The sequence below is a fragment of the Grampus griseus genome (assembly GCF_964374135.1).
Source record: "Grampus griseus genome assembly, chromosome: X".
Classification (NCBI taxonomy): Eukaryota; Metazoa; Chordata; class Mammalia; order Artiodactyla; family Delphinidae; genus Grampus; species Grampus griseus.
Window position 1 is genome coordinate 59,500,475 of NC_138999.1, and position 20,038 is coordinate 59,520,512.

Here is a 20,038-nt window from a genome sequence, read left to right on the forward strand (position 1 = left end):
CAGGGAAGTCCACATCTTAGAATTTTTAAATAAATTCTTGTCCAATGCACATTAAAATTCTACATTATAAATATTTAATAAATAGACAGTACCTAAGCAGAAAGAGATTATTAAAGTACTTAATGCTCTATGATTTTTATAGTGAATACACTGTTTTATTTGTTGGGGTGAAGAAAGAATATAAAGAATGAAAATAGATTATTCCCAAACCTGAAAACTTTGGGCAGCTTTTTTCCATAGAATGTTGTGTAAACAGCCTACTAATTCTGTTGTCAGTTGTCTTCCTGTTTGGTGACCTGAAAAAAAAAAAAACCAAGTTCTAAAAACAAGAATCAAGATCTATTACATTAAATAAAGAGCACTAACTGTGCTCTTCAGAACCTATACTCTTTAAGTAATGGCTACAAACACAATCACATTCAGACAGGTTTTCATCATCAATTTTAGATTTACTAGCAAAACTGATTATGCAATACAATCAGAGTTTGCTAGAATCACTGTAGTAATTCGCTCATCAATCTGTAATAGTTTTCCAGCCTAGTCTCTTTTTAACGTATTTTCTAAGTTCCAAATTTGATCACCATCTGGTGCCTTAATGTTATTATCAATGAACAGACAGCAATGCTAGAAATCATTAATAAGAAGTGTTTATACTATTACGTATTAACTAGATCAGATCAAGTTCCCAAGAAAGGCCAATTATACCTTAAAGCCTTTGTAAAATACTTTAAGACCACGTTTACACATAAACTCTATTACTTTAAATTGTAACTCATGTCTGATTGTTTCTGGTCTAGACATTTACAGGGTTCAAATACATTATCACACACTAAGGTAAAGTTTAAGCTATAATAGAATTCTATATCCCTTTCACTTCCACCCCTTTGGCACTATCAATTTCCATGAAAGTCTTGATTAGAAAACTGAGAGTCTCTGACCCCTCAGCAGACATAGTTTGTTCCATGACTTAGTTAAAAATACTCACAGGAGAGTAAAAAGCTACATAAAGCTTGTGTGTTAAAATATTATCATACTTTGAAAGTGTAAGTGTATAATTAGATATAACAATATAACTTGGGTTAACTGTAATCTTAGAAAATTAGTTATTCTGGATAGCAAAGTTTTCTAGTTACATGGCAGTTTACTTTCATTAAACATAAAATAATTTTTTATTTTAAAAAGTCTAAATCATTTAAAGTTCTTAATTTTTCTAAAAATTATGTTTTATGAATTATGTTTTTCTAAACATACATTCTAGTTTTCTGAAGCACAGTTTAACTTTTGCTTGACTATTCAAGGTCAACACTAACAACTATTGTATTTTACTGTACTGATAGTATATCATAATGATGCCTTCAGTAATTATTATGTAGTACAGATTATTATACTTTTTTAAATACTTGAAATTGTTTTATATAATTTATAAGGTTTTTCCCTCCCTTGTGATCGGGTTATCTGTATATTTCCCTGTAGGTCCTTTCTCCCTTTATAATATGCTACCATTAAAATGCTGAGGGTTGGAAAACCAGATAACCAAGCTTAACAACACTGGGTCTAAAAATAACTGGATTCTTAGTGAGGATATGGAGGAAGGGTGTCATCAGTAAAATACAGTTCATAGAATCTAGAGTTCAAAAGACCCTTAGAGATTATCTAGTCAAAAGATTTCCTTTAAAAAAATCAATGACTTTGTTTTTATAAAAACATGATACATACTTATAAAAATTCAAGCAATCTGGTAAAAAACAAAGAAAGCAATAAATCACCTAAACTGCCACCACTCAGAATAAATTCCAGTGTTAACATTAGTGACTATCATTCCAGTTATATCTCTATATATGTATAGAGTAGGAAAGACAGATCAGGGCAAGAATTTTCTAATAAAGGGATCATACTCTCTGTGTTCTTCAGGGTATAGGGTTCTACAGAGAGATGGGGGATTAATGGAATGCTGAGATCTGGCTCTACATCTCTGCTTTAACCACAGCAACTCTAGTCTATTTTATTGGGGGCAGGGTTCATATACAATTGCATCACAAAAGGATGCTGCTGCTGCTGCTAAAAAGAAGTTAAAAAGTAGGAATGTAGTTCACAACCTTCATTTTATAGTTGGAAAAAGATCCAGAGATATTACTGACTTGCCTGAAGGTACACAGCTAATTTGAGATCAAACTGAAACATGAAATTAGGCTTATAATCTCACAATTTTCCATTACACATGAGGTTTAAGCTCAGAGGTTTGTCTGTTTTTGTTGATGTTTTGTTATCTTTGTTTAGCTTTCATTCTAGCTTGCCAAATATGTGGAATCTGGATAGGTGAGTTGTTATAGTCAAAGGGTATTAAGGAGAAAAAAAAAGGAAGTGAGAGAAAGGAAAAAATCTGTTGACCTGAGGATTTTGCTACTGTTCTGACCTCCATCTTAGAACTACATGCATATTAACACCTTTCTAAAACACCTGCAGAAATCCTACTGACCTATAATGATTTCTTCAATCTTCTCCGTGGCAAGCAATTCTTCCTTCCTTTGTAAAAGCATTTCAACATGGAACAGTAGAGCTTTACCAATATTTTCTGATGACTTAAAATGTTCACAGATAATCTTCAGGAAATAAGACCCAAGAGATTCTCTGTTCAATGAGACACAATTTTAAGTGGTGTGAATAAAATAACATTTTTAATTAACAAGGTGAAAGTTTGTTTGAGTATGAGCAAAACAGACAAGATAAAACTATATCTGAACTTAGTTAATATCATTAAAAGTCTAAATAAGCCTATTGGTTAACAGTAAATAATTTAATTCAATTTGTTTGATTTATCAAGCCACAAACATTTTCTTTTTATGAACACATAGAGTCAGATAATCATTTCTCTACTAATATCTAATTGGTTCTTTTTCTCCAAAACTTACGTCAGTTTATAAATATTGGAACATGAGATCCATAAAGTGAAGATACATAAACTGACATTACAAATTTATCAGTCCCTGTTCATGAGAACTTTTATACTTTCTTAGCAACTTTCAAATATACCATACAGCACTGTTTACTATAGTCATCATGTACATTACATCCCCAGTATTTATTTATCTTATAACTGAAAGTTTCTACCTTTTGACCACCATTTCAAGTCATTATGCTGTATAGCTTAAATTTATACAGTGCTGAATGTCAATTATATCTCAATAAAAGTGAAAGAAGAAAAAGAAATTTACCAATTCCCTCTGCCAACAATTCTTTTAAAAATTTATTTATGCTTATTACACAAATAATATACCAGTAGATAATGATTATTTTAAATGCAAACAGCTCATGGATTGGAAGACTTAATATTGTTAAGATGGCAATACTCCCAAAGTGATCTACAGATGTAATGCAATCCCTATGAAAATCCCACTGACATTTTTTGCAGAAATGAAAAACTCCATCCTAAAAATAAAACAGAATATCAAGGTACCCAGAAGAGCCAAAACAATCCTGAAACAGAAGAACAAAGCTGGAGGACTCATACTTCATGACATCAAAATTTACTACAAAGATACAGTAATCAAAATAATGTGGTACTGGCATAAAGACACAAATACACCAATGGAATAGAAGAGAGTCTAGAAATAAATTCTCACATATATGGTCAAATGATTTTCGACAAAGGTGCCAAGAGCATTCCATGGAGGAAAAAAAACTGTCTTGTCAATAAACGGTGCAGGGACAACTGGATATCCATAAGCAAAAGAATGAAATTGGACTTTTACCTTACACCATATACAAAAATGAACTCCAAACGGATCAAAGACCTAAATGGAAGAGCTAAAATATAAAACTTTTAGAAGAAAATATAAGGGAAAAATCTTTACAACACTGGATTTGGCAATGATTTCTTTGATATGACACCAAAAGCACAAGTAACAAAAGTAAAAATAAACTGGACTACGTCAAAATTTTAAAATTTTGTGTATAAAAGAACACAATCAACAGAGTTGAAAAGGCAACCTATGAAATGGGAGAAAATATTTGCAAATCATACGTCTGATACAGAGTTAATATCCAGATATATAAGGAACCCCTAAAACTCAACAATGAAAAATCAACTGACTTAAAAATGGGCAAAGGGCTTGAATAGACATTTTTCCAAAGAAGATTATACAACTGGCAAAAATCACATGAAATACTTGACATCACTAATCATTAGGGAAATGCAAATCAAAGCCACAATGAGATATACCTCACATCCATTAGGATGGCTACTGTCACAGAAACAAAAAATAACAAGTGTTGGCAAGAATGTGGGAATACTGGAAACCTGTGCACTGTTGCTGGGAATGTAAAATGGTGCAACTACTATGGAAAACAGTATGGTGATTCCTTTAAAAAATTAAAAACAGAATTTCCATATGATCTACTAATTCTACTTCTGGGTATAAACCCAAAATAACTGAACGCAGGGTCTCAAAGAAATATTTTTACACCCACTCGCATAGCAGTATTATTCACGATAGCCAAAAGGTGCAAGTAATACAAGTCTCCATCGATGGACGAATGGATTAAAAAAAATGCAGTATATACACACAGTGGAATGTTATTCAGCCTTTCAGAAGGAGGAAATTCTGACACATGCTACAACACTGATGAACCTTGAGGACACTATGCTAAATGAAATAGTAACAAAAGGAAAAATAGTGTATGATCTCACTAATATGAGGTACTTACAGTAGTCAAATTAATAGAGACGGCAAGTAGAACGGTGTATGCCAGGGACTGGGAAAGGGGAGAATAGGGACTTGCTGCTTAATGGGTGCAAAGTTTTAAATGTGCAAGACGAAAATAGCTCTGGAGTTTGGTTAACATACTTAACACTATGAATGTTAATTGTAACAAACTTAACAATGTGAATGTACTTAACACCGATGAACTGTACACTTAAAAACAGTTAACATGGTATGTTTTATGCTTTGTATATTTTACCACAATTTAAAACTTCAAAAAATTTTTAATTAAAAAATGAAAATATCACAAATCGGTGTTGAGCTTTTCTGCATCTACTGAAATGATCATATGGTTTTTATTCTTCAATTTGTTAATGTGGTGTATCACACTGATTGATTTGCATATACTGACGAATCCTTGCATCCCTGAGATAAATCCCACTTGATCAAGGTGTATGATCCTTTTAATGTGTTGTTGGATTCAGTGTGCTAGTATTTTGTTGAGGATTTTAGCATCTCTATTCATCAGTGATACTGGCCTGTAATTTCCTTTTTTGGGGATATCTTTGTCTCATTTTGGTATCAGGGTGATGATGGCCTCATAAAATGAGCTTGGGAGTGTTCCTTCCTCTGCAAATTTTTGGAAGAGTTTCAGAAGAGTAGGTGTTAACTCTTCTATAAATGTCTCATAGAATTCGCCTGTGAAGCCATCTGATCTTGGACTTTTGTTTGTTTTAAGACTTTTAATCACAGCTTCAATTTCAGTACTTGTGACTGGTCTGTTCATATTTTCTATTTCTTCCTGGCTCAGACCTGGACGGTTGTATCTTTCTAAGAATTTGTCCATTTCTTCTGGTTGTCCATTTTATTGGCATATAGTTGCTTGTAGTAATCTCTCATGATCCTTTGTATTTCTGTGGTATCTGTTATAACATTTCCTTTTTCATTTCTAATTTTATTGATTTAATTCCTCTCCCTCTTTTTCTTGATGAGTCCAGCTAAAGGTTTATAAATTTTGTTCATCTTCTCAAAGAACCAGCTTTCAGTTTCATTAATCGTTGCTGTTATTGTCTTCATCTCTATTTCATTTATTTCTGCTGTGATCTTTATGATTTCTTTCCTTCTACTAACTTTGGGTTTTGTTTGTCTTCTTTCTCTGGTTGCTATAGGTGTGAAGATAGGTGGTTTATTTGAGATTTTTCTTGTTTCTTGAAGTAAGATTGTATTGCTATAAACTTCTCTCTTAGAACTGCTTTTGCAGTGTCCTATAGGTTTTAGATTGCTGTGTTTTCATTGTTGTTTGTCTCTAGGTATTTTTTGATATCCTCTTTGATTTCTTTCTTCAGTGATCCATTGAATACGTAGTAACATACTGTTAGCCTCCATGGGTTTGTGGTTTTTCAGTTTTTTTTCCTGTAACTGATTTCTAATCTCATAGTGTTGTCCAGAAAGTGGGCTTAGAGGGAACCCACCTCAACATAATAAAGGACATATATGACAAACCCACAGCCAACATCATTCTCAATGGTGAAAAGGTGAAAGCATTTCCTCTAAGATCAGTAATAAGGAGGTCCACTCTTGCCACTTCTATTCAACATAGTTTTGGAAGTCCTAGCCATGGCTATCAGAGAAGAAGAAGAAATAAAAGGAATCTAAATTGGAAAAGAAGAAGTAAAACTGTCACTGTTTGCAGATGACATGATACTATACATAGAAAAATCCTAAAGATGCTACTAGAAAACTACTAGAGTTCATTAATGAATTTGGCAAAGTTTCACAATAGAAAACTCATACACAGAAATCTCTTGCATTCCTATACACTAACAGTGAAAGATCAGAAAGAGAGATTAAGGAAACAACCCCATTTACCACTGCAACAAAAAGAATAAAATACCTATGAATAAACGTACTTAAAGAGGCAAAAGACCTGTACTCAGAAAACTATAAGATACTGATGAAAGAAATCAAGGTGACACAGATGGAGAAATATACCATGTTCTTGGATTGGAAGAATAACATTGTGAAAATGACTCTACTACCCAAAGCAATCTACAGATTCAATGCAATCCCTATCAAACTACCAATGGCATTTTTCACAGAAAGAGAACAAAAAATTTCACAATTTGTTGGAAACACAAAAGACCCCAAAGAGCCAAAGCAATCTTGAGAACGAAAAACGGAGCTGGAGGAATCAGGCTCCCCGACTTCACACTACACTACAAAGCTACAGTAATCAAGACAGTATGGTACTGGCACAAAAACAGAGATATAGATTAATGGAATAGGATAAAAGTCCAGAGATAAATCCATGCACTTATGGTCACCAAATCTATGAAAGAGGAGATAAGAATATACAATGGAGAAAAGACAGTCTCTCCAATAAGTGGTGCTGGGAAAACTGGACAGCTATATGTAAAAGAATGAAATTAGAACTTTTGCTAACACTGTACACAAAAATAAAATCAAAATGGATTAAAGACCTAAATGTAAGGCTGGATACTATAAAATTCTTAGAGGAAAACATAGGCAGAAGACTCTTTGACATAGATAGTAGCAAGATCTTTTTTGATCCACCTCCTAGAGTAATGAAAATAAAAACAAAAATAAACAAATGTGATCTTATTAAACTTAAAAGCTTTTGCACAGCAAAGGAAACCATAAACAAAACGAAAAGACAACTCTCAGAATGGGAGAAAATATTTGAAAACAAAGCAACTGACAAGGGATTCATCTCCAAAATATACAAACAGCTCACACAGCTCAACATAAGAAAAACAAACTACCCAATCAAAAAATGGGTGGAAGATCTAAATAGACATTTCTCCAAGTAAAACATACAGATGGCTAAAAACCACATGAAAAGATGCTCAACATCACTAATTATTAGAAAAATGAAAATCAAAACTACAATGAGGTATCACCTCACACCAGTCCAAATGGCCATCATCAAAAAGTCTACAAGTAATAAATGCTGGAGAGGATGTGCCTAAAAGGGAACCCTCCTACACTGCTAGTGGGAATGTAAACTGGTACAGCCACTATGGAGAACAGTATGGAGGATCCTTAAAAAACAGAAAACAGAGCTACCATATGATCCAGCAATCCCACTCCTGGGCATATAACCTGAGAAAACCATAATTCAAAAGAGTCACGTAAGGCTTCCCTGGTGGTGCAGTGGTTGAGAGTCCGCCTGCCGATGCAGGGGACATGGGTTCGTGCCCTGGTCCGGGAGGATCCCATGTGCCGCGGAGCAGCTGGGCCCATGAGCCATGGCCGCTGAGCCTGCACATCCGGAGCCTGTGCTCCGCAATGGGAGAGAGCACAGCAGTGAGAGGCCCGCATACCGCCAAAAAAAAAAAAAGAGTCATGTACCACAATGTTCAAATAAAAAAGAGTCACGTACCACAATGTTCACTGCAGCACTATTTACAATAGCCAGGACATGGAAGCAATCTAACTGCCCACTGACAGATAAATGGATAAAGAAGATGTGGTACATATATATAATGGAATATTACTCAGCCATAAAAAGAAACAAAATTGAGTTATTTGTATTGAGGTGGATAGACCTCGAGTGTGTCATACAGAGTGAAGTAAGTCTGAAAGAGAAAAAACAATACCATATGCTAACACATATATATGGAATCTAAAAAAACAAACAAACATCATTTTGAAGAACCTAGGGGCGGGACAGGAATAAAGATGCAGATGTAGAGAATGGACTTGAGGACTCGGGGAGGGGAAGGGGAAGCTGGGATGAAGTGAGAGATTGGCATGGATATATAGAGACTACCTAATGTAAAACAGATAGCTAGTGGGAAACAGCCGCATAGCACAGGGAGATCAGCTCAGTGCTTTGTGCCCACCTAGAGGAGTGGGATAGGTAGGGTGGGAGGGAGATGCAAGAGGGAGGAGATATGGGGATGTATGTATACATATAGCTGATTCACTTTGTTATACAGCAGAAACTAACACACCATTGTAAAGCAATTATACTCCAATAAAGATGTTAAAACAAAAACCTGCCAGATATGTAATCAAGCTTTATTATTAACTGAATGATAGTACAAGCATGCTAACATAGTACAAACCTGTAAAAAATAGAAGCTATATTTTAAATTTGAAATCTAAAAATATAAACACTTAATTTATCAAATTTTCCTTTTGAAACTGATTATCTTCTTGATTTGGAAACAGAAAACTGAAACTTTTTCTTCTACACCAATATGTCAATGTCCATGCATACTGATAGGGAAGAAGTAGATACCTAAATGGAAATTTGGATAATGTTATCAATAAGAAAGTAGATGAATGAGTGATGACTGACCAAAAGCAGTAAATGTCTACTACATCTGATATTCCATATTTGTCTAATTAGAATTTTGTACCACAGTATAGTGAAGGTCAATTTGTAGTTCTTTATTCACATTAGTAATATTACTTGAGAAAGGCAAAATAAACAATATTTTTCACTATTATAATGTTGGAAATCAGAAAACATATTCTTAAGAATTCAATCTTCAAGTCTAAAACTTTGAGTATGTAGTTCAGGTAATCACTTCCATCTTTGGAAATCAATTTCAGCATAGAAAAGTGAGTCAGATTAGTCCCTACTAAATGAGTTTCCCAAAGAAACGACTTCCCTAAGAACATGTGAATTTAAACTTACATTCATTTATTTACTGCATTTGTAGAGAGATTCAGAGTGTTTACATGAGTTGTCATATTCACCACAGAGGTCAAGTCTTTGAGCTGAGGCAGGGGTGTTTCCCATAGATGACATAAGTTTAATTCTTTCAACAGTTCAAAAAGATCTCTTTAGCACCTGTCATGAATGCTGTGCTGCATCACCCAGATTTTCCCTTCAACACTAAAATATTTATTTCCAGGTTGCTCTTTAGGAATTACCTAGGCTGAAGAGAGCTACCTCATCCAAGGTTATGCTCCCTTCCCAAGGCAGCTGGCATCCAATGACTAGTAAACACTGGGCTAGACCTGGTTTTCTCACCCTAACTGAGGACAATTCTGAATGGCCATCCCAGCTTCAGAGCATCCCATGGGGTAAAGCTGAAGCCTTATGGTGACTTTACATCAGCCCAACTTCTCCCTTTACCTAGCCCTGCCTCCTTTCCTTTCCCTCATAGGTGCTGATCCTGAGACCACCCCTTAATAAATTATCTGTACACTAATCTCCATCTTTAAAATCCACTTCTAGGGTAACCCAACATGTGACAGCACCACATCCAACTAAGCCCCTTAAGTTCCAAGAAGTAGAGGCAACTACTCTACTGTGCATCAAATTCATCCAGCAAAGGAATAATCTCTTTTGAAGCCACAGAAGAATATCCAGCATACATGTGTTATTACTACATCCACATGTTTCATTTTTAGCTTTTTAGCACAGTGTTTCCTGGTAAATTATACAATTAACAGACTTGTCTTATATTCTTAAAAAATACTTCCACCTTGGATTTAAGTTCCAAATCAAGATTTATCCTAATAACTAACCATTGCAGAAATATCTCCTGTAGTCACACACAAATTGTTTTGATCAATCTACATTAAACTTATACGACACAGGTACTATGTTCAAAAGTTCTGTCTTATCAAAATTTTCATTGACACCACAATATACTTTACTATGCAGTATTACATATGTCCATGCAACAGAAATACCACAAATAACTCTTTTAAAGCAACCTGTCTAATAAATTATCAGTCATACCTTCAACATGCCAAACAACAGCATTTCTGGTTAGATTTACACCTGAAACTTAAGAATACATTTTATGACTCACTCAGTAGACGCACTTTTGTAAACTTGTCATCTTTAAAAGGGTTTAACGCCTGGGCAATTGTTTTCCTTAATATAAAACTATATAACTGCATTTTACAATAGGATAGCTTATTTTATTAACTTTCCAAAATAAACCTGGTTGAAATTTCAGTCCTGTTATTGAATTTGATAAGTTTTCATTACATTGCTTTTGTGTGTACTAGCCACAATTTCTACTTTATTTCATTTCATAATGAGCTATTAAGTTGTACTCATTTGATACCAACACACTTCTTTGCATATTAAACACAGGAATATTTTTTAATTTCCTTTCAGTCTAGCTTTCATTCCCTCACTTTTGATAGAGATGTGGATGCCATGGACATTTATTTTCCTCTTATATCTGCTATAAGAATAATGACACAAAGAAGATGATAAATGACAACCTGACACACAGGATATGGGAGAAAATAAGGCATTGTGGGGACTATGTCAAACTGGAGAATACATGTCCCACGTCTGAAGGTAACAACTGCCACTTGGTTCCAACTGATTATTGCTTAGTGGGAATATTAACCAAGTGTTTCCAGATTTTTTTCAAGTTTTTCAAGAGAACTCAAAAATCCAAATTTTTATGTGAAATTGTTAAATGCTGGCAATTAATGCATCCCTATGCAACACATCTGTGGTCATACCCAGGTCATAGGTCCACTGATTTGCAAACTCACTCTTATGTGATAAATTCCTTTTGAATGTAGTATTGGGGGGATAAGTTTCTCAGTCTTGAAGTCTGGAAAATTCAGAAACTGTAGAAATTAAACAAGCCTTAAGCAACCAATGAATCAAAGAAGAAATCACAAGGGAGATTAGAAAATACTTAGGGAAGAATAAAAATGGAAACACAACATACCAAGACTTATGGGACACAGAAAAAGCAGCGCTATGGGAGAAATTTATAACTATAAAAGCTTACATTAAAACAAGAAAAGTCTCAAATCAACCACCTAACTTTAGAACTTAGGGAATGAGGAGAAGAACTAAACCAAAAGCTAGCAGAAGGGAGGAAATAATAAAATTAGAGCAGAAATAAATGAAATAGAGGCCAGAAAAAAACAATAAAATACTCAATGAAACTAAGAGTTGGGTTTTTTAAATGATAAAACTGACAAACCTTTAGCTAGATAGTTAACTAAGAAAAAAAGCAAGAAGACTCAAATAAATAAAATCAGAGATGAAAGAGGAGACATTAGGACTGATGCCACAGAAATCAAAAGGATTATAAAAGACCACTACTAAAACTTATACACTAATAAATTAGATAATCTAGAAGAAATAAATGCATGAATTCCTAGAAATATATCATGTACCAAGCCTGAATCATGAAGAAATAGAAAACCTGACAGACGTATAACTAGTAAAGAGATTGAAGCAGTAATCAAAAACCTTCTAACATAGAAAAGCCCAGGATCTGATGGCTTCACTCATAAATTCTACCAAATATTTAAAGAAAAATTAATGGCAATTCTTCTCAAACTCTTCCAAAAAATTGAAGAGGAAGGAACACTTCCATACTTATTTTATGATGCCAGCATTACCCTGATACAAAAACAGAAAAAGACACTATGAGAAAAGAAAACAACAGGCCAATATCACTGATGAATATAGTGTAAAAATCCTCAACAAAATACCACCAAACCAAATTCAACAGCATATTAAAAAGATCATACACCATGACCAAGTGGGACTTATTCCTGGGATGTAAAGATGGTTCAAAATACAAAAATCAGTAAATGTTATATACCACATTAACAGGATGAAAGATAAAAATCACATGATCATCTCAACAAATGCAGAAGAATCATCTGAAAAATTCAACACCCTTTCATAATAAACACACACAACAAGCTAAGGGTAGGAAACTACCTCAACATAATAAAAGCCATATGTGGAAATTCCCTGGTGGTCCAGTGGTAAAGAATCCGCCTTCCAATGCAGGGAACACAGGTTCAACCCCTGGTCAGTGAACTAAGATCCCATGTGCCACAGGGCAACTAAGCCCACGTGCCACAACTACTGAGCTCGCACACCTCAACGAGAGAGCCCACGTGCCACAAACTACAGAGCCCATGAGCTCTGAAGCCCGCACTAGAGACAGAAAAACCCGCACCCCACAACTAGAGAGAAGCTCTGCACACCACAACAAAGTGCCCATGTGCCGCAACACAAGGATCTCGCATGCCTCAACGCAGATCCTGCATGCCACAACTAAGACCCAATGCAGCCAAGAAAGAAAGAGAGAGAAAGGGAGGGAGGGAGGGAGGGAGGGAGGGAGGGAGGGAGGAAGGAAGGAAGGAAGGAAGGAAGGAAGGAAGGAAATAAACTTTTTTTTAAAAAGCCATATTGGAAAAACCCATAGTGAACATCATACTCAACAGTGAAAGGCTGAAACTTTTTCCTCTAAGATCAGGAACAAGGCATGGAGGCCTGCCTTAGCCACTTTTGTTCAACATAGTATTGGACATCCTAGCCAGAGAAATAAAGCAAGGAAAAGAAATAAAAGCCATCCATTCAAATTGGAAGGGAAGAAGTAAAATTATCTTTGTTCATAGATGATTATGATCTTATATGTAAAAAACCCTAAAGATTCCACAAAAAAACCTATTAAAACTACTAAGTGAATTCAACGAAGTAGCAGGACACAAAGTCAACATGCAAAAATCAGTTGCATTTCTATATACAGATGATAAACAATCTGAAAAGAAAATTAAGAAAACAATCTCATATACAATAGCATAAAAAATACTTAAGCATTAACTTAACCAAGGAAGTGAAGGACTTGTATGATAAAATCTGCAAGACATTTCTAAACAAAATTAGAGGACACATAAATAAAAGGAAAGAAATTCCACGTTCATGAATTGGAAGACAGTATTGTTAAGATGCCAATACTATCCAAAGTGATCTACAGATTAAATGAAGTCCCTATCAAAATCCCAATGATTTTTTTGAAGAAATAGAACAATTCATCCTAAAATTCATATGTAATCTCAAGGAACTGTGAAGAATCAAAATGATTCTGAAAAAGAACAAAGCTGGAGAACTCATATTAACTGATTTCAAAACTTACTACAAAATAACAGTTTAAAAAAAAAGCAATGGAAGAGAACAGAATACACAGAAATAAACTCACATACATATTCAAATGATTTTTGACAAGAGTGCCAAGACCATTCAATGGGGAAAAGACAGTCTTCTCAACAAATGATACTGAGAAAACCAGTATCACATGCAAAAGAATGAAGTTGGACCCTTACTTTACACCATGTACAAAAATTAACTCAAAATAGATCCACGACCTAAATGTTAAGACCTAAAACTATAAAACTCCTAGAAGAAAACAAAGGGGAAAATCTTCAAGTCATTGGATTTGTTAATGATTTCTTAGATATGACAACAAAAGAACAGGAAACAAACAAAAAAACCCCACAAATTGGATTTTATGAAAAATTTTAAGTATTTTGCATCAGAAGGCACTATCAATAGAGTAAAAAGGCAACCCAAAGAATGGAAGAAAATATTTGCAAATGATTTATATGATAAGGGATTGATATCCAGAATACATAGAGAACTCCTAAAACTCAACATTAAACACCAAACGACTTGATTAAAAAACAGGCAGAGGACTAAAACAGACATTTCTCCAAAGAAGATATACAAATGGCCAAAAATGACATGAAAAGATGGTCAACATGACTAGTCATTAAGGAAATGCAAATCAAAACTACATGATACCACCTCACACTCATTAGGATAGCTACTAATATATTTTTTTAAAAAAGTTGATGAGAATGTAGAGAAATTAGAACTCTAGTGTACTGCTAGTGGGAATGCAAAATGGTACATCCACTGTGAAAACAGTATGACAGTTCCTCAAAAAATTAAAAATAGAATTACATTATCCAGCAGTTCCACTTCTGGGCATATAACCAAAAGAATCGAAAGCATGTTCTCAAAGAAATATTTTTACACCCACATTCACAGCAGCATTAGTCATAACGGCTAAAACATGGAAGTTTTATCTTCCATCTGTAAATAAATGAATAAGCAAAATGTGGCATATACACACAATGGAATATTCTTAAGCCTTAAAATGGAACAAAATTCTGACACATGCTACAACATGGGTGAAACTTGAGGACATTATGTTAAGTGAAATGAGTCAGTCACAAAAAGACAAATACTGTATGATTCCACTTAAATAACGTACCTAGAGTAGTCAAATTCATAGAGATGAAAAGTAGAATGGTGGTTGCCAAGGACTGGGAGAAGTGGGGAACAGAGAATTTATTGTTTAATGGGTAAAGAGTTTCAGTTTTGCAAGATGAAAAGAGTTCTGGAGATGGACTGTGGTGATGTTTGCAGAATATGAATGTACTCGTTACCAATGAAGTGTACACTTTATGATTAGTATAGTAAGTTATGTGTATTTTACCACAATAAAAGAAACTGGGAAAGAGTTTTATTGGGACACAGCCACCCACATTTGTTTATATATTGTCTATGGCTGCTTTTGCACTATAATGGCAGAGTTGAGGAGTTGTGACAGAAACTCTGTGGCCCGCAAATCTAAAATATATACTATCTTGTCCTTTAAGAAAAAGTGTGCTAATCCGAATTAAATGAAGACAGGTGGGCATGCCTACCAAATCTGAGGATGACATAAACTGGGAGGAGTAGTTAATATACTGCGTGACAGAATCAAAATTCACAAAAATCGGAACTGAAAAAGAATAAGCTGTAACAATCAGGTTGAAACTTAACAGCTTATGAAATATGTATGAGATAACAGAAAATATATGTTGGTCTCTGCCCCCGATTCTTAGAACTGAGCCTCTACAGCCCTTATAATTTCCTAAAGTGATAAGAACACTAGGAGCATTGTTAAAATGTCCATACTGCCCAAAGCAATCTACAGATTTAATGCAATCCCTATCAAAATACCCGTGACATTTTTCACAGAACTGGAACAAAAAATCCTAAAATTTATATGGAACCACAAAAGACTGCAAACAGTCAAAACAATCTTGAGAAAAAAGAATAAAGTTGGAGGTATCACACTCCCTGACTTCAGGCTATACTACAAAGCTACAGTAATCAAAACAGTATGGTATTGGCACAAACAGACACACAGATCAATGCAACAGAATAGACAGCCCAGAAATAACCCACGCACCTATGGTCAATTAATCTACAACAAAGGAGGCAAAAATATACAACAGAGAAAAGACAGTCTCTTCAACAACTGGTGCTGGGAAAACTGGATAGCTTACATGTAAAAGAATGGAATTAGAACATTTTCTCAGACAATATACAAAAATAAATTCAACATGGATTAAAGACCTAAACCTAAACTGGAAATTATAAAACTCCTAGAAGAAAATATAGGCAGAACACTCTTTGACATAAATAGTAGCAGTTATTTTTTTGGATCTGTCTCCTAAGGCAAAGGAAACAGAAGCAAAAATAAACAAACGGGACCTAATTAAGTAAAAGCTCTTGCACAGCAAAGGAAACCATCAACAAAATGAAAAGATAACCTACTGAACAGGAGAAAATATTTGCAAATGATATGACCAATAGGGGTTAAGATGCAAAATACATCAACAGCTCATACAACTCAATATCAAGAAAACAAACAACCTGATTAAAAAAAGGGCAGAGGACCTGAATAGACATTTTTCCAAAGAAGATATACAGATGGCCAACAGGCACATGAAATATGCTCAACATCACTAATCATCAGAGAAATGCAAATCAAAACCACACTGAGATGTCACCTCACACCCGTCAGAATGGCTATGACCAAAAAGACCACAAATAACAAACGTTGGTGAGGATGTAGAGAAAAGGGAACCCTCTTGCACTGTTGGTGGGAATGTAAATTGGTGCAGCCACTGAAAAACAGTATGGAGGTTCCTCAAAAAACTAAAAATAGAACTACCATATGATCCAGCAATTCCACTCCTGGGTATATATTCAAAACAAACAAAAACACTAATTCGAAAAGATACATGCACCCCAATGTTCACAGCAGCATTATTTACAACTGCCAAGATACAGAAGCAACCCATCAACAGATAAATGGATAAAGAAGATGTGGTATATATATAAAATGGAATGTTACTCAGCCATAAAAAAGAATGAAATCTTGCCATTGCAACAACATAGATGGACTTAGAGGGTATTATGCTTAGTGAAATAGGTCAGACATAGAAAGACCAATACTGTATGTTATCACTTACATGTGGAATCTAAAAACTAGAATGAATGAATGTAACAAAACAGAAATAGACTCACACATATAGAAAACAGAGTAGTGGTTACCAATGAGGAGAGGGAAGGGGGTAGTGGCAAACAGGGGTAGGGGATTAAGAGGCACGAACTACTATGTATGAAATAAATAAGCTACAAGGATATATTGTACACCACAGGGAATATAGTCAGTATTTTATAACTTTAAATGGAGTATAATCTATAAAAATATTGAATCACTATGTTGTACACCTGACACTAATATAATATTGTAAATCAACTATACTTCAATTTTAAAAATTAAAAAATTAAACAAAACAGTGGTTCTCAGAACCACCTGGAGGACTAATATAGAATACAGAGGTCTGGGCTTGTTGGAGTAAGGTAGGGCCTGATCTCTCTGTTTTTACCACATTCACTAGTGATTATATTTTAATAAGCTTTATTGAGGTATAATTCACATACCATACAATTCATCCATTTAAAGTATATGATTCAATGTTTTTTAGTATATTCCCAGAGTTGTGCAACCATCATACAATTTTAGAACATTTTCATTATGCCAAAGAGAGACCCCATGCCCATTAGTAGTTACTCCCCGTATCCCCCCAATTCTCAAAGCCCTAGGCAACCACAAATCTACTATCTGCTTCTATAAATGTGCCTGTTCTGGAAATATCATAAAAATGGAATGATACAATATGTGGTCTTTGTGACTGGCTTCTTTCACTTACCTTGTTTTTAAGGTTCATCCACGTTATAACATGTATCAGTACTCTGTTTCTTTTTATTGCCAAATGAGTATACTACATTTTGTTTATCTTTTCATCAGTTGACAGACATTCTGGTTGTTTCCACATCTGATTATTAAAAATAATGCTGTTATGAACATTCATATACACGTGTTTGTATGGACATGTTTCCTGTTTAATTTAGGAGTGGAACTGCTGGGTCATATGGTAACTCTATTTAACTTATTGAGGAACTAACAGGCTGTTTCCAAAGTGGCTGCACCATTTCACATTCCCACCAGCAGTGTATGAGGGTTACAATTTTTCCACATCCTTGTCAATTTCTGTTATTATCTATCGTTTTGATTACAGCCATCCTAGTAGTGTGAAGCAGCTTCTCATTGTGGTTTTGATTTGCATTTCCCTGATGGCTAACGATGTTGAGCATCTTTTCAAGTGATTCCCCAGTAACTGTGATGAACACTGAAGTCTGAAAACCACTAAGAGGTCTGCAAGTACATTAAGGTCCCTTTTGACATTAATGATCCCATGAAGATAGAGCCAGAGAGGTATATCATTTGCAGAACTACACTTGCACATGCCTTCCTGTTCCACATGCCACTGGCCTACAAGTTAACCTAGTCAACTCCTGTTTTATAAAACCCTACCTTACTCCTTTCTCATTTTATTTTAAAAAATTTTAATATAAATTTTAAAATTGACTTGACTATGGATTGTTTAAATCATTTAAGCAAGCAGTTCCATCTTCTAATTTGATTAGCACAATGGCAAATATTGTGCTCTGTGAATATGGATGGAGGGAGGTAGATATATAGATATAGACAGATATAATTCAATATATGTTAATGGAAACCTTAGAAAAATGTTAGTCTTTAAAGAAAAAATCATTTCTTCTATACCTTTCATGATACATCAGCAGTTTAGCAATGCTCAGACAAAAGTCTAAAGACATGTCACGATGTAGTATTTCCATGATAGCTAACAAATAGAACAAAGGAAATAATCAAATTAGTTTCACTTTTTAGGAACCTTAGCTATTTTCAGTAATTTTCCTCTGTTCAAAATCTACTTTCTAAATGTTTGCCATATACCACGTCTTGCCTAACAATTTACCAAAGTCTTTTTATATAGCAATAATATCCAATGCTAGAGAGAGTACAGTAAAACAGGCAAAGTAACTTTTTGAAAAGCAATTTGACTACTATCTGCTAAGAACACAGTGGATAAAAACTTGGGATCTGAAGTCAGACAGATCCATATTTGAAACCACTTTCCACTTTCATGGCCATAAGCAAGTTACTTAGTTTTTCTGCACCTTAGTTTTGTCATCTGTAAAGTGGGGAACAAATCACCAATCTCTCAGGGCTGATGAAAGAGTTACGTGAGATAATGTATGTAAATTACATAGCAAAGGACCTAGCACTTAGTAAGCATTTAGTAAATGAAAGTTGCTATTATTATTATTCCCTTTACTTCAGAAACTGTACTTCTGAAAATTCATCTGAAATAAATGTGGGGAAATGTAATGAACAGGATATTAAAAGCAATATAAATTATAACAACAATAAAAAGGACATATACTGAGTGTCCACTGTAGGGTAGTGATAAATTACTATGCAACCATTAAAACTGTTAAATATGAAATAAAACTGTTTTTCATTTAAAAAATGAATATGCACCAATATGAAAAATGGTTATAAGATTAGTAAAAAAACAAAATTGGAAAACAAAGGCTGTCTGTACTATATAGTCACAATTCTGTAAAACAAGCAAATTAATATAGAAAAATACTGTAAATAAATCATCAAATTTCTAGAAGTGATTGTGTTTAGATTATTTATTCAAAAAATAACTGATGAGTGTATTCTCTGTGCCAGGAACTGTGCTTGGTGCTGGGAATCCAGCAGTGGACAAAACACACAAAAATCTCTGCTACCAAGGAGCTGATATTCCAATGGATGGTGGACAATGGATATTTTTACTATTTTCCAGAAACTTCCTTAATGGGTATGTTATACCTTTTCACAATAAAAAAATTATATATTTTTTTTAATTTCTACTTTTCCTACTGTAAAAAATACCAGTGAAGTTCTAATGAAAAATACCACTTAGGTTGACCATTCTTTTTTTTTAAAAAAAAAAAAATAAATGTATTTATTTTATTTATTTATTTTTGGCTATGTTGGGTCTTTATTATTGTGCATGGGCTTTCTCTAGTTGTGGCGAGTGGGTGCACAGGCTTCCCATTGCGGTGGCCTCTTTTGTTGCAGAGCATGAGCTCTAGGTGTGAGGGCTTCAGTAGTTGTGGCTCACAGGCTCTAGAGCGCAGGCTCAGTAGTTGTGGCACACGGGCTTAGTTACTCCACGGCATGTGGGATCTTCCCAGACCAGGGCTCGAATCCATGTCCCCTGCGCTGGCAGGTGGATTCTTTTTCTTTCTTTCTTTTTTTTTTTTTTTTTGCGGTACGCGGGCCTCTCACTGTTGTGGCCTCTCCCGT

At 34.6% G+C, this 20,038-nt stretch overlaps 1 protein-coding gene across 1 annotated transcript in view; it reads right to left on the bottom strand.

Annotated features, from left to right (window-relative positions):
* Positions 1-20,038, bottom strand: part of TEX11 (testis expressed 11) — a gene marked incomplete at both ends in the record, with an annotated part of 320,506 nt that overhangs the window by 149,755 nt on the left and 150,713 nt on the right. Inside the window, 3 exons of the mRNA XM_082682068.1 lie at positions 211-296; positions 2,477-2,628; positions 18,440-18,518. Of these exons, the coding sequence (XP_082538194.1) occupies positions 211-296; positions 2,477-2,628; positions 18,440-18,518 (317 nt within the window). The remainder of the gene's footprint in view (positions 1-210; positions 297-2,476; positions 2,629-18,439; positions 18,519-20,038) is intronic.